The sequence below is a fragment of the Danio rerio genome, chromosome 19 (genome assembly GCF_049306965.1).
Source record: "Danio rerio strain Tuebingen ecotype United States chromosome 19, GRCz12tu, whole genome shotgun sequence".
Taxonomy (NCBI): Eukaryota; Metazoa; Chordata; class Actinopteri; order Cypriniformes; family Danionidae; genus Danio; species Danio rerio.
In genome coordinates, this window is record NC_133194.1 from 13,383,696 (window position 1) to 13,400,132 (window position 16,437).

The following is a 16,437-nucleotide window of genomic DNA, read 5'->3' on the forward strand; positions in this document are numbered from 1 at the left end:
TTATTTATTATATGCAAATTTATATTTGTTTTATTTAAAACAAGCTTAGATATGCCCACCTGTCTGGTTTTAGACCATATGGGGCACAGCATGTGTATTTGGATATAACTTAGTTTTTTGACCACACTTCGTTATTATTGTTCATTTATTCGTTTGCTGGAAATTAGAACTGAATTTAGAAATAGTTTTGAAACAAATCTTTGTGCTTAACAAAATAAATTAATTATGTATAGGCTAATGGATGTCTGTGTGTACAACACGTTTCCCTATCCGCAAGAGTGAAAGTGAAATTGAAGAATTAGGATGCTCATCTCTCATTCTCACGCTGTACATGCTCCGTTTAACTGTTTTCTCGCTAGTGAAGTGTTCAGTTTTTCCACTTACAAAGTCTGCTATGTAAACAGCAAATGCTCTATGGTGCGATGCAACTGACTTTTAAAGGAAATGCGAGACTCTGATTGGTTTATTCTCAAAACACACCTATAACTCATTAAGAGAATAAGCTCAACCCTGTTAGACCATGCGCCACACGCAAAGCAGATTTTTCCATCCTTAAAATAGCAAAAGTGGATTCGGACATAACCTTAATGCTTTTGCTCCCTGCACTTTGCACTGGCTCGACAAATAGAGCCCCTAATGTTGGGATTTATGTAAACCTGGCAAGCTGAACGCATTTTGTACTGTACAGGAGACATGCCATGGAGGTCAGGACGCAGAACACAATGGACTGTAAAAAAAAGTCCAATTGCACAAAAGCAATCCGCGAGACTGCAAAAGGTGAACCACATTATGGCGAGGGACCTCTGTAAATATTTTTGCAAATTTACAAGGAATTCTATTTGAAAGTTTGTGTTCTCATCACTTGTTTTTCATGAGGATACTTCGTAATGTGCATCAGCACAGCAACGGAAACTCAGCTAATAAGTGGTGCTAAAAAACTTTTTATCTTTATGTTACATTGCATTTTGTCCAACTGAAAATGCAAACTTTCAAAAACTAGTATACAGTTGCAAGTTTTAGAAAATTCTACTATCAAAACTATTAAATTATAAACTATTAACTATGGCATTGTTTTGTTTAAAACTAAAACTGGGATGCCATATTTATTTTTGTTTGTTTGTTTTTTGTTTTACATTTTTAAACCCCAACTACTGGCCCGGCATTTGGAATGCAGCACTTATTAGATTTTTCCAATTATTGTGAATGGGAATCATCTTGATTATGCTCACATGTACAGTGCTCAGCATATATAAGTACACCCCACCCAAATCTCTCTTTTAAATTCATATTTTTAATAGGAAGTTATACAATATTATATGTGTGCATATATAAATCTGGAGCTTATCTAACAAAATAACGTACGATAACGGTCCAAAAACTAGTGCACCCAAACGTATATGTTATAGAAAAATATTAAAAATGAATTTAAAAAGAGGAAAAATCAAGGGAAGCAAAAACATTGAAAAATTTTGTTGAAATTTTGTAGGTTGTATCTTTTTCAATATTTAGCTAGAATTTAATTGTATAATTTTTCAATTTTTAAAATATGTTTAGTGACTAAAATATTATTTTAATAAAAATATCTGTTTAATAAATCTGTTTTGTTTAAATGCACCAAAAATACATTGCCCATATACACTGTGAAATGGATACAAATAATCATTTTCAAAATAGGGTGTACTCAGTTATGCTGAGCACTGTCTACTTAAAACTTGAAAAAATGAAAAGGCACAAACAATTTGAAACAAATGGCTATTCATTTCCTAGAATTCATGATTGCATCAAAAAATTGTGTTCAGGTGATTGGCATGAGATGGACTGAGGAGGAAATCTGCTCATCTGATTGCTCAGAGAGAATCATGATGTCACTTTGTTTGTTTGTGTTAGGAGTGTGCTGGTGAAGAGGATGTTCCGGTCATCTGAGGAAGACTTCTGCCCACCGCCACATAAACAGCTCAGAGAAGACACACAGAAGAGAGGTCAGGCCACAACACACACACACACATACACACATTTACTGTGCTAATGTGTGGCTTTCAAACCAATCTTGATGGAAAATAAAACTATTTTACAATGTCAGTTTTGAGTGAATCAGTTAGGTATTAATTATTATTGTTAGGAAATTAAAAATGGTTCTTATATTTATGATTTTTGCTATTTTATAGTTTTAAAGAAACTGTGAAACCATTTTGTTCTTTAGAATTCTTTGTTTAGAAGAGAGTTCAAAATAACAGCATTTATTATTATATATATTTTGTTAAAGTATAAATGTCTTTGTTTCAACTTTAGTAAACTATTTAGACAGAACTGTGTGTAGGTATAGTGTGTCCACAGTCATGTTGGATGAAAATAAGTCTCTTTTTTTAAATTGCCTGTCATTAAAATAGGATCCAAATCCCTTCTATTTTGAGACCCACCACAGCGTGATGTAGGAGTGCGGTTTCAACACCCAAAAAAATTATTGACAGCCATGCGCTTACATGTCACCGTAGTAACAAGTATAATCATATCAACAAGACAAGATATGCGCAAAGCAACTAGGATTAAAAGATCAGTTGATGAGTGATCATCAATCATCATCACACGTGATCAAGAATGGGTTTTACAAGTTTAAAATCTTTTTAAAACAGTGCATGTTTGTAATAAATTACAGCAATTTTACCATCTTTACTTTATTACCACAGCCGCATGTCAGTACAATTATAAAAGAAGACGCTTCTATCCTGGTTTTGGACGTTAAATTGTTTATTTTGTACATTAACATAACGAATAGCTATACAGCAGTGGATATTGTCATGTATGTGTCATCTGCTGTGCAAAGTTTAACAGTGCAGAGTTTAACGTGTGCGCTGTGTGTGTCCGCTGTGTGTGTGCATGAACTTCGCAGAACTCATCCCAGAAAGGCTTGATTTAACTTCACAACAAATACATCAAATAATCATTGGGAAATTTCTTACTGTAGTATTTCTCACAGACTTTACGTGGGATCTGCTTCCTTCATGTCTGCTGTTTATCTGACCGAGACGGAGACACACTGACAGGCATATGGGAACGGTGGGTGGGGAGAGCTAGCACTAAAGGCACAGGCAACATAAACAGCTACAAAGTGGTCAGAGCAGTAAATTTCAATATTCTGAAAGGTATAATTAATTATCTGATTGGTGTTTGAGCTGAAACTTTTCAGACACTCTTTAGAGACACAGAAAAAAAAACTGTATCTTAAATCTTGAAAATGGGGTAAAATAGGTGCCATTTAACAACTAAATGTCCTTTATGATCGTTAATACATTTTGAATGATACTGCATTACAATTCCCACATAATATGAAGCAGACCAATATTTTTCAACACATATTAATAATAAGAAAGTTTTTTGGGACACTGAAGACTGGAATAATAACTGAATTAAACTAGATCATTAAATTTAATAAGAAACATTCAACATTCAATAAGAAAATAGGCATTTTAAATTCTTATATTATTTAACAATTTTACATTTTAAATGTATTTTTATTTTAAAAATGCCACATTGAGGGACAAATTAGGATAAAATAGCCTTTTAAAAGCTTCAAAAGTACTGATATTTACAGGTATGATTTTTAGTAAATAAATAAAGTGTCACCCTTAACTTTACTCATAAACATATCTATTCAAATTCAATTAAATGAAATTCAAATGAATTAGCCACCAACTGACCAAAATGCTAAATAGTTTGTATGGACTGCCATATGAAATTGTGTTGGTATTTTTTGCTGTACTTGTATGTCAAGCTCAGTGGAACTATGATTCAATTGAACAAATGTGTGTCTGTTTTGCAGTGCTGTTGTACGTGAGGAAGGAGTCAGACGAGGTGTTTGATGCTCTGATGTTGCGGTCGCCCACTGTCAGAGGACTCATGGATGCAGTGAGTATCTGCTGATGTTGGGAGTGCTCTACTCTAAAATACTTAAGCATTGCAGAGGTTCTCAACTTTGCTGGCGTTAAGGGCCAAATGTCCATCACATGATATACAGGGGGCCACTTATATAAATTTGAACGTTTTTTATTTATTTCAAGAAGATTTTAGAGACAAAGCAAATATTGCATTTCAAAGGAATATGAAAAAACTATAACTATGTTAATTTATCTTAATAAGCACATAGCATTACTGATATTTACAATAACAATTACTTGTCTTACAGTTTAACATGCAGTTAAAGGAATAATACACTTATATAAATAATGTGAATGGAATGAAAACAAATAAAATACAATTGAATAATAATATAAATAATATTATTCATTTGTTTAAAAAAATACATTTAAATCAAGTACAATTATTGAAATTAAAAAGGTAATTAAAATTAAATTTCTACACAAAATCAAGGACACAAAATTTTATCTGTCAGACCCATATTGAAATGATTTCATTGTGTTTTTTTTACTAATGAAACACCTGAATCTGCATACCTTTCACAAGTTCTTTAAGGGTGCTTTCACATCTAGGCGTTTGTTTTGAAACCCTGTCTCGTTTACGAAGTTAGCGCGGTTCGTGTGACATATGCGAAACCCGAAATCCTCTTTGATCTACACCAAATCTATCGTTCCGAGACTGCCTGAAAGAAATGATCTTGGCTCGATGTCCGTGGGTGTCAAAATAAAGTGCAACTTTTCGCTATTAATGTCTTATTGCTCATCATTATAAATTAAAATAACAATGTATCTGTCTGTGGCACTTAACCCTGTATTTGTTACGAAAATAAACCCTGAAACTCTGACCAATGTAAGGAGAGTTTACTCACACGTGACTTGTTTTACCTAATTTGGTCCATTTAGTAGTGTGAAAGGGAACCGCACCAAGAACAAAAATAAACATTGTAACAATTTTAATCCAAAGAAAATTGATCTACAGGGGTGAAAGCACCCTAAGATTTGCTTGTTGTTCACTTGTAGCTGCTCTCAGTCTGTCAGATTTTGGTCAGTTAGATGGTGCTTTAACTTTATAATCGCCGAGGCTGAGAAGGAGCTCTCGCAAACAAAGGTAGATCAGAAGAAGGTCAGGAATTTCTGAGCACACTGAATTAGTGCAGGATATGTGTCTTTTGGAATAGAAGATCCAAAAAGGGTCAGCGCTTTGTTCCTTGTGCCTTCTGTCGAGAACGGTTTTGTGCTGGTCATCAAGTACAGCTCTTTTGACACCTAACTGGAGATCGCTGACTGACACTGATGCAAGGGCGTAGGTTTGCACCTGACATTGGTGGGGACTGGGGACGAGTAGCCAAGGGGGGTCAGCATGCGTGTAGCCAAGGGGGGTCAGGTGGTTTGAAAGACCAACAGTTGGATTATTATTATTATGTTTGAATTTATCTTATTATTCAAATGGATAAATTCTCACTGAGGAAGGTTGAATGCGCCGGCCAGTTTGTTATTTGCCTAGGCTTCAGTTTTTAATTTAAATCAAGTTTTAACAGATTTCCCAAAGAAAATTATGATAAAAAATTGTCTTTTAAAAATAAGTATATTTACATATTTGAAGAGTTTAGATGCAAAAACCTCTAAATGCCATTTAATATTTTCTTCTAAAATTAGCATTTTTCTCCAACTCCTGTGTGTGGACTCTTTTATAGTGACAAATACGTTCTTTTCATTGCCGTTAAAGTGAAATAGCTGAACATAAATATACAAGGCTGAGAAAAATGCTCATTTTACATGGCATTTAGAGGTTTTGGCATCTGTACTGTACTTCATTTCTTTTTTCTAAGAATTTAAAGTCCTAATTTCTAGTTCAAAGTATTTTTATTATTTATAAAACTGTAATAAAATTTACAGTTTAAATGTGTAAATAAAGCAATTTGACAAATGGTAGGAACTAGTTTTGATAGATCAAAAAGTGTAGTTGTAATAACTATTCAACAAGATTATCCAGCAAAAATTTGTTCTTAATATGTCACTAAAATGTATTATTTATACCTCAATTAAACAGAAAATCAGGTGAAAAACTGCAAAAAGGTTCAGTTTTTCAGAAAACAAATAACCCCTTTCAATAAGCTGGCTACAGGCCTGAAAGTGTTATGTTAAAAAATTGTTTATTAACTGATAAAGAGAGAGTTTAATAAAGACTTTCGTTCATTTTTTGTACAAATTAAACATGTATTATTAAAAGATGGAGCACAGGCTGTAGTTTTTCTGACAAATTGTTTCAACCAAAATTGGGGATGTTACTCTAAGAGATTAGGAGAACTGACAGGGTCATATACGTTTACATGTAGGTGTTTATTCTGCAGTTAGTTTTCAGGGAATATTGTTTACAGACTAGTCTGCTTTAACGTTAGACTCAACGTAAAAGCGGTGAAAACACTAGCATAACGGCATTATCATCTTGGACTCATTCAGTAGCGAACTTGAGTTTATGTGACTTACACTTTTCGTTGGCAAAAGCTCTTTATGTTAACCTCTTCTTGCTATCTCCATCCTCACTTGTGTGTCTGTCATACACCTCACACACATCGGGAAATTCCACCCGCGCAGTTGTTTTGGCGCTGTTTGTATCTGAAACTATGATCTGAAAGCAGCCACTCACATGACAGCAGGGAAAGGCACAACCAATCACAATGTTCACATGTGTTTGGGGGCGGTGCGACTGGAGGAGAGAACGTGATTTAACCCTTTCGGCATGTCTAGGTTTATACTGACAGCGCGATGTTTTTAAATGAATTAAATTATTGGTGGGGACATTTTGGTAGTTTGTGGATATTGGTGGGGACATGTCCCCACCGTCCACCCTAAATCTACGCCCCTGCACTGATGTATAAAGAATGTCACAATTAAACAGATTTTCAGTATATGCCAGCACAGGTTTCATGGCCTTGATGTCTGCGAACACTGCTGTAAAAGTTCAGTGAGGTATGGGCAGTAGGCTATGGGTGACAATGATCATGCAACGAACTGCAGAACAGGAAAGTGTGTTAAGTGGTTTTCCTTCAGTTGTTGAACAAATAGATCCAGTTTTGTTTCAAATGCCGAGACATTGTTGAACATCATCAGAAGAATGTTTTGCCTATCTCAAAGTTTGGGATTAAGTGCATTTAGGTGGGATGTTATATCTGTCAAAAATGCAGCATTGTCAGTGAACGTGTCTTTATTCAGAGTGACAGTAAAGTATGCTGGCTCTTCTCATGTAAAAACATGCGCACAGCAGAAAGTAGTCGCATGAAACTGCATAACACCTTTTCGCGACTAAGCCATCTGACCTCTGTATGCTTTGCCAAGTCACCGGATGCACCCTCACACTATCTACAAGCGATCGGAACTGTCTGTGTTTCAGTGCATGTGCAAGTTTTGTGTTGTTGATGTCGATTTTAAAACAATTTCCTCTAAAATAATCATTAATAATCATAATAAACTCATCAAGATCAACTTTGCAACTAATCTACTTTTTAAAAAACAATTACACACACACACACACACACACACACACACACAAACAAATATATATATATATATAATTTCATAGTTGATACTTTTTTTGCTATGCCTATTTTGTATTTTGTAGTATCACACTCGTAGCAGTGTGAAATGTATATAGTCACTGGTGGGGCCTGCATGAATATGACTGTGAATATGACAATAAACACTATAAATCTTACATTTTTAAAGCCGAATCAAAACTTACAACAGATTTTGACCTAATGTAAATAATTATTCACATCTATGTGATCAAATCTTATTGAATCCGGAAAAAAAAACATTTAGATAAATAAAATCTATATTTATCTATAATAAAAAGGTTTAAAATCAAATCTTTTTAATGTGAGGCTCTGATATGATTGATTTCAACATTAAATTTAACCCAAATAATCAAGCCCAATAATAAAAATGTCAACAGATTTTGATTTGTCGTAAATAGTCAAATCATTTTGGTGTTCTGATACATGATTAAATTGTGGTTTGTTTTTCATATCGACAGATTTCTGAGAAGTATGGTGTTCCCATTGACAGAATGGCTAAGATTTACAAAAAGAGCAAGAAAGGGTAAGTGACAGATGGTAAATGTATACAGCTGAAGACAAAATTATTAGCCCACCTGTTGTCATGGTCACCAGCTGGAGTATCCACACAAACACACAAGTAGCAAGGTCTTGTTTAGTTGTTACTGACATTTCTTGTTCACTGTTCCTGCCTGGTTTGTTTGTTTGCTTGTTTGTTTTGGACTGGCTGGATTTGTAATTGTTTGCTGCCTGCTTCCATACTTGCCTTTATTTTGGATTTCTCTTTGTGGATTAATCCTGTCATTTCCACCCTGATTTTGAAGGTTCTTTTTCAAGCTCCATTATGTACCATGTAAAATTGTAATTCTTTTATGAAGTTAAACAAAGGATCAAAAGCTTTTTACAGTATTCACTATTATATTTTTCTGCTCGAGAAAGTCTGTTTGAAAGAATAGTTTGGCTGGAAAAATAATTGCAAAAACAAAATTAGTAATATTACTAGTCCCTTAAGAAATTATATGTTTTTTTCCGAATGACTACAGAACGAAGCACTGTCGTCCAATAATTTAATTTAATCATTTACCACAATATATATATATTTTTTGCGGTAACAAATGGAACAGTATTTAGAACTATATGAGACGTGGCGCAACCACAATCTTTAAAATCTCTCCTTAAGTGATCGTACATCTATACCAGCTCTGCTACTCAACCCTCCAGTTTATTCATGTTGCTACCTTTGGGCTCTATTTGAACAACTCAAGCACAAAGTCTAAAGCGGATGGTGCTATTTATTGGATGGAAAAAGGGTTGGGCTTATTCTCTTAATGAGTTATAAGTATGTTTTGATGTGCATTAAACCAATTAGAGTCTCATCTCCCATTCCCTTTAAGAGACTTGCAAAGTGTCTCATTTGCTATTTACATGGCAGAAAATAAAAGTTTAAGAATAAGCCTTGACCATGGATTAAGGAAACAGTGAACGCACTTCAATGAAGACATCCATGTATTTAATGTGCCTTAACACACTTCCATTTCAGACCTGCATGCCCATGAATACACAAAGTGACACATATACATTTGCTGTTTAAATAACATGGCACAAAAGGTGAAAATGACGCCTGCGCCGTTATGAAAATAGCCTGGCATCGTATTGCGCTGGGTGTACACTACCTGACAAAGACCTTTTGTCAATTTCAGTAGAAATTAGTCAAGTTTGATGAAGGAAAAATCATGGTTTGGGGTTACATTTTGGGTATGGGGGCATGTGAGAGATCAGCAACATCAACAGCCTGAGGTATCAAGACATTTGTGCTGCCCATTGCATTACAAACTACACAAGATGGCAAATTCTTCAGCAGGATATCACTCCTTCGCGTACTTCAGCCTCCACATCAAAGTTCTTGCACGCAAAGAAGGTCAAGGTGCTCCAGGATTGACCAGCCCGGTCACCAGAATTGATCTTTATTGAGCATGTCTGGGTTAAGATGAAGGAGGCATTGAAGATGAATCCAAAGAATCTTGATGAACTCTAAAGCAGGTCGCACACCAGAAGCGCAGCGCCATGTATTTTAGAATTCTAAACATGGGTTTCTATCAGGATACACACACCGGCGCCGCAAGTCGGCGGCTGTCGGCGGCGCCCGGCGACGGCTCAGGACGCAGTTCATTTTTCAGCCGCGCCACAGAGCGCCATCTGATTAGTTTCATGTAAAATATCATTCGAATGTGCGCGTCTGGTGTGTGATACTTTAAACTGTCATGTACGCGCCGTGTCGCGGCGCCGATCGACGCTTCTGGTGTGCGACCTGCTTAAGAGTCTTGCTAGAATGGTTTATTTGCCATTCCAGATGACTTTATTCATAAGTTATTTGAGTCATTGCAGAAATGCAAGGATGCAGTCCTTCAAGCTCATGGGAGTCATACACAATATTCATTCCTTGTCCACTGCACCATGACTTCATATTCTATGCTGTACATTATTTCTGTTGACAAAACTTTTATCTAAGCAACGTCAGGCCTTAATGTCCTATTTAAACAATTTAAAATCAAGGCATGATCAGATTTTATTTTGGTAAAATAAGCATAATCTTAAAGCCTTTGCCTTTAATATTAGCCAGAAGGTGAATTTCCAGGACACATCCACAAATTGCGTAATCGTCACAGACCAGTGGTTGCTCAAAGGTGTTTAGACGCAAAAAGAACTCCCCAAAAAGTTTGCTTTGGTGAGCTGTTACGAACTGGAAACTACAAACGAACTTCAGTTTGGCTAGATTTTGTATAAAATTACATCATTTCAGTTCTTTTTTCGATTTGGTTTGAAGTACACTACCTGATAAAAGTCTTGTCACCTATCCAAGTTTTAGGAGTAACAAATAATAACTCGACTTCCAGTTGATCATTTGATATCAGAAGTGGCTCTGATACATCTTCAATGTCTCCTCCATAATCTGACCCCAAACATGCTCAATAACATTCATGTCTGTTGACTTGGCTGACCAATCCTGGAGCAATCCTTCTTTGCTTTCAGGAATTTTCATGTGGTAGCTGATGTATGAGGAGGAGTGCTATTCTGCTGAAGAAGTTGCCCTCTCCTGTGGTTTGTAATGTAATGGGCAGCACAAATGCCTAGCTGTTGATGTTGCCATCCACTCTACAGATGTCTTGCACACCCTCATACTGAATGTACCCCAAACCTTGATTTTTCCTTCACCAAACTTGACTGATTTCTATGAGAATCTTGAGTCCATGCGGGTTCCAAAAGGTTTCCGCAGTATTTGTGATGATTGAGATGCAGTTCAACAGATTATTCATCAGAAAAATCAACCTTCTGCCACTTTTCCAATTGATCAACTAGAAGTCAAGTTATTATTAGTTGCTAATACAACTAGGATCGACTACAAGACTTTTGTCAGGTAGTGTATACCAGGGTCATAAGTATGTTGTGAAAATCTTCTCTCTGTTAAACAGCACTTGTAAAATACTGGAAATGAACATGTTAGCATTTTTCTTCAACTGTATTGACAATGAAAAAACTCATGCCATCTTTATTGCAGGATTCTGGTGAACATGGACGACAACATCATCGAGCACTACTCAAACGAGGACACGTTTATCCTGAATATCGAGAGCTACGCAGACGCATACAAAATCACTTTAACGGAAATATGAGCACGGTTACAAAACCCTTCTGTCGTTCAGTCTGCTTAAGCTAAAAGACTCTAATCTGGTCAGATTCAATATCAACTGTCCATCGATTGAATTGACATCAGCAAAAAACGGACTTACCTCATTTTTAAGAGACCTCAAGTATGATTCGAAACAGTCACCACTAGAAGATTCCCTGCATGCCAAAAATGTCCACGGTTTTACTCTTCTACTGTTTCGAAAGTAAAACACGCCGGATTCCTCATCGACCATTCATAGGAATTCATGTATAGATATACTTACATCTCATTGGTTTTGATGACATAATCTTGCTTGAATTTCACTGGGATATTCCAACGGATTTCATTTAAGAGAAAAGGGTAACACTTTAGAATAACCATCCATTATAACTAGTTAATAGACCATTAATAAACTGTTAGTTAAAAGGTTGTAAATGACTTGTTAAATAAAAGTTAATAGTTTGTTAATTATTTATAACTGTGCCTTATAAATAACTAATCAATAACTTACGAGCTGTTAGTTAACAAGTTGTAAATGACTTGTTAACTGTATTTTAATGATTTATAACTATACCTAATAAATTATTAAGAGATCCTAAACAAGCTGTTAGTAAATTGCTTACTAAAGACTTGTGAAGTATCCGTTAATAGTATATATATGTTATTGGGACGTTATTCTAAAGTTGCAAATATTCATTTATTAACTGTTAGTAAATGAAGAATAGTTGCAACTAGAATAATGTCTCAATAACATACTTAAGCTATTAACTAACACTTAACTAATATATTAACTCACACTTTACAGATCAGTTGTTCATCGTTTGTTTACCATCTACTAATACCAGTGAAACTTTGTAGAGGAGCAAATGGATGGAACAAGTTCAAGCCACAGAAATTTGATGTGATACCTAAAATATAAAATGTTTGTATCTTAACCTTGTTCCACTCATAGGCTTTTCTGTGTGCTGTATTTTACCAAAGTAACTCCACAGATGAAATGTTAAACATTGTGTTTAATGTATAGAAACACATACTGAGCCATCACTTGGCAGAACAGAAGTATACAAGAATACAAACCCATGAGGTGCTAAACATGAAAACAAAAGAAATAACAAAAATATTTTATTAAAGTTCTACACAGTTTCACTGGTGTTATTAGATGGTTAACAACTGATCTGTAAAGTGTGACTTATTATATTAGTTAAATGTTAGTTAATAGCTTAAGTATGTTATTGAGACGTTATTCTAGTTGCAACTATTCCTCATTTACTAACAGTTAATAAATGAAGAATATTTGCAACTTTAGAATAACGTCCCAATAACATATATAAACTGTTAACTGATACTTAACAAGTCTTTAGTAAGTAATTTACTAACAGCTTGTTTAGGATCTCTTAATAATTTATTAGGTATAGTTATAAATCATTAAAATACAGTTAACAAGTCATTTACAACTTGTTAACTAACAGCTCATAAGTTATCTCTCAGCCATCTATAAGACACAGTTATAAAAAATTAACAAACTATTAACTTTTATTTAACAAGTCATTTGCAACCCATTAACTAACAGTTTATTAATGGCCTATTAAGTAGTTATAACTGATGGTTATTATAAAGTGTTACCGAGAAAAGAAATACAAGGCATCTTCATCATATCGAACATATTGAACAGTAGCAAGTGTCCATTTAAATTATAATTCACTGTATTATAATAATATGGTGTATTAATAATAATATAGTGTAAATTATAATATACTTTTATGCAGCCAAAAATAGGATTTGGGGAGTCTGTTGATCTGTGAAAGTGTCCAATACTGTAAATGTCGTTTTTTTTAACTTGTTTATTAAGTTGTCGTTAATATTATTGTTGTTTTTAGCTTGGTAGGATCTGGTTTATGTTCTGACTGACATATTTTCTGGTCTGCAAGTTGTTTTTATGTGACCTGTGCCATTTCAATTTTTCGTATATAGTGCAAAACAGGAAATATGCATGAATAACGGCATGTTATGAACTGTACAGCACTGCATTATCAGAATTGATTATTTTTTATTTCAAAGAAAGTTGAATTAGTGTGGCTCAGATGCATTTCAGCTATGATGTGTGCACACAGTTTTAATGTGAAGTTTTTGTGGTTCCAGTGGTTTCAAATGCAAACGATTTCATGACATTTCGGAGGTTTCTATACATATTCTATACATATGTAAACACTAACCAGCCAAAGTTTTTCCAGAAAGAGGAGATTTTGCTTTTGTCATTATTTTATATCATTTTTAAATAACCATGCAGTCTTACAGTCTAATTCATTTCTAGTGCTTGTGTATAGTGTGACATATTAGCTACAGTATAGTCCAAATGATATGTTTTAAATAATAATAATGTTATTGTCATGTAAAAGGGCACTTCGGAAAATAATGATTTGTGTGTAAATAAATGCTTTTTTATTACGTGATTTTGTAATTTTTCCTTTAAGTTGGCCACTTTTAACTTTGGGTTAATGACATTTTAAACAGTTTTCTACTCCGCACATCTGAGCCTGTATTAATAAAACATTTCATCTTGCTACTCAGAGTTTCACTAAATAGCAGTAAAGGTTTTTAGCTAGAAGTTTACTCTTAACATTGTTCAAAAAGATGCTGAGACAAATGTTTACTAAGGAATAGAGAGAAGTCTTAAAGGGCTCCAATTTTGATCTTTTAACAAGATGTAAAATAAGTGTTTTGTGTCTCCAAAATGTGCCTTTGAAGTTTCATGTCAAAATACCCATCAGATTATTTATTTTACCCTGTTGAAAATGTCAATGTTTAGCTCAGAGGGAATTGTAGCTGTTTTTGCGCCTGTTCCTTAAATTGTAAAAAACAAAACCAAAAAAAATGTGTTTTCAAACAAATGAAGACAGCACAAGTGAATGATTCCTTTGAATTATTTAGCCTGACATGTTTACTGCTCCAAAATATTATAAATATTTTTTGAAAATGAACAAAAAGATAAATTAATAAATATATATACACTTGAAGTCAGAATAATTAGCCCCCCTTTGATTTTTTTTTTCTTTTTAAAATATTTCCCAAATGATGTTCAACAGAGCAAGGAAATTTTCACACCATGTCTGATAATATTGTTTCTTCTGGAGAAAGCCTTACTTGTTTTATTTTGGCTAGAATAAAAGCAGTTAAAAAAATTTTTTAAGTCTAAATTATTAGCCCTTTAATAGTCTACAGATCAAACCATCATTATCCCAGTTAAGCCTTTAAATGTTTAATACTTTAAGCTGTACAGAAGTGTCTTGAAAATATCTAGTAAAATATTATTTACTGACATCATGGTAAAGATAAAATAAATCAGTTGTTAGAGATGAGTTATTAAAACTATTATGTTTAGAAATGTGTTGAAGAAATCTTTCTCTGTTAAACAGAAATCGGAGAAAAAAAATAAACAGGGGGCTAATAATTCAGGGGGGTGAATATTTCTGACTTCAACTGTATAAATATTGTTTTCAAAAGGGGGAAAAAGTTTTATTGTTATTTTTTACCCAGACATTTAAAAAGAATATATTTTAGAGCACCGTCAGAATCTTATACCGGCCCATGCCAATCCACCCACCTAAAGTAAGTTCTCCCTGCCCGCTCTTGGGACATTTCTCTTCAGAGAAGGATAACAAAGATATCAGGATAATCCAAGCAAAATAGAAAGGACTCAAGACACAATGAAACAGAAACCCAATCACAAATACCACAGTGAGATGAATAAGCCAAATACAAATGCCATTACTACGTTCACGCTCATGTGCACACACATAAATGTGCTTTTGCTGTTTTTGCTCATCTGCTCATGGCAAATGATGAGGATGCCCACAAGTACATATGCTGCAGTATAGAGATCCATTATGATATAATAAACCTGCCACAACGTCCACAATCTGGGACTCTTGTGTGATTGAAGTGTCTGTTTATGGGAGAGTGTCGCTACAGTGCAGTGTACTCTGTATATTTAGGACACGGGAACCTGATTCTCATTGATCTTGCACTTGTGTATCGGAGGCCAGCTAGTGTGTGCTGTGCTGGTAAACCTCACTCGTCTGACCTCTAAAGGTCTAGAGGCCATGTTCTTTAGCCTCCATGCGGGAGGTCGCCAGTTCGATCCCAGCTTGGAGCTGGTTGGGTGGCGTAGGACTGGCAGGGTTACATTGGTGCCGTGACCCGGATGGGAGTGAGGTTTAGGGGGGTGAGTGTAACAGAGGCTAGTGTGTGCTGTGCACGTAAACCTCACTCCTCTGACCTCTAAAGGTGCTCTAGCGACAGACGCTAGAGGCTATGGTCTTTAGCCTCCTTGTTAGAGCAACCGACTCCCATGCGGAAGGTCGCCGGTTCAAATACCAGCTCGGAGCGGGTTGTGTGGCGTAGGACCAGCGGGGTTATACTTGCACCGCATATAAAGAGGAAAATATATATGAAAATATCTTGGGGCAGTTTGTAGATGCCCTGTCATTAAGTATGGGTAAACACCAAAGACTGTAAAAGATATGGATGTAGTATCTGTGATGTCACCCATAGATTTCTGCCTTAAATGAAGCGACAAGTAAGCATTGCCAACCGTCTCCATTTCTCGATTCATCTAACACATCCAAGTGATGCGATTTCGCAGGTCAGAGTTCACCTAGCTTGAACTTTGCACCACAGTGACCTTCTAAACTTAATGCATGACCTTGTGTTTCCGGTCTGAATTATTCGCGTGCGTATGAAAAGAAGTCTATGGGAAGAAAAGTGCAATGTGACTGCAGCTTAAGCAGGCTTTCTAGAATTATCTTGCAGGTGTGTTGAGGCAAGTTGGAGCTAAAATCTGCAAGACACCGGCCCTCCAGCACTGAGTTTGGACACCACTGCTCTAGGCTTACTCGCAGAAGTTGGGATCTCCAGATTGTAACATTTTGATATTGGGGTGCTGCAGGGCTCTGTTCATGGACCACTTCTCTTTTCTTTCTTTTTGTTAAACTATTTTTATCAAGCATATATATATATATATACAATCTATTTTCTTTGATTAGATTATTAAAGAAGATTTTTAGTTAAAACCACAATCCTTGGTGAATCATAAAATCCAAGTAAACAGCTTTTGTGACAAATAAAGGCAAAACTAAATTAGGATGATCAGTATGAAAGTCATATTCAAGATTGTTTTCTGAAGTTGTAAATAATGTAGATAAAAGTCCCCAACATCTTGAAAATCTTTATGACTATCAATTAATTTTCATCTTTGAGTGAATTATCTATTTAATTATGCTCATGTGAGACAATTAGACAGCAAATG

At 35.0% G+C, this 16,437-nt stretch overlaps 1 protein-coding gene across 3 annotated transcripts in view; it reads left to right on the forward strand.

Annotated features, from left to right (window-relative positions):
* grhl2b (grainyhead-like transcription factor 2b) overlaps positions 1–13,582 on the forward strand; it is a 57,636-nt gene extending 44,054 nt beyond the window's left edge. Inside the window, exons 13-17 of one of the 3 annotated variants that reach the window (XR_012394448.1) lie at positions 1,888–1,979; positions 3,818–3,903; positions 7,945–8,009; positions 11,022–11,562; positions 11,662–12,228. Coding sequence is in view for 2 of the 3 variants with exons in the window: in XM_005159580.6 (XP_005159637.1) it covers positions 1,888–1,979; positions 3,818–3,903; positions 7,945–8,009; positions 11,022–11,136 (358 nt within the window). In the remaining variant the exon portion in view is untranslated. Of the gene's footprint in view, positions 1–1,887; positions 1,980–3,817; positions 3,904–7,944; positions 8,010–11,021 lie in introns of all 3 variants that reach the window. The other 2 variants (XM_005159580.6, NM_001083072.1) reach the window with 2 other exon arrangements.
* The last annotated feature ends 2,855 nt before the right edge of the window (positions 13,583–16,437 follow it).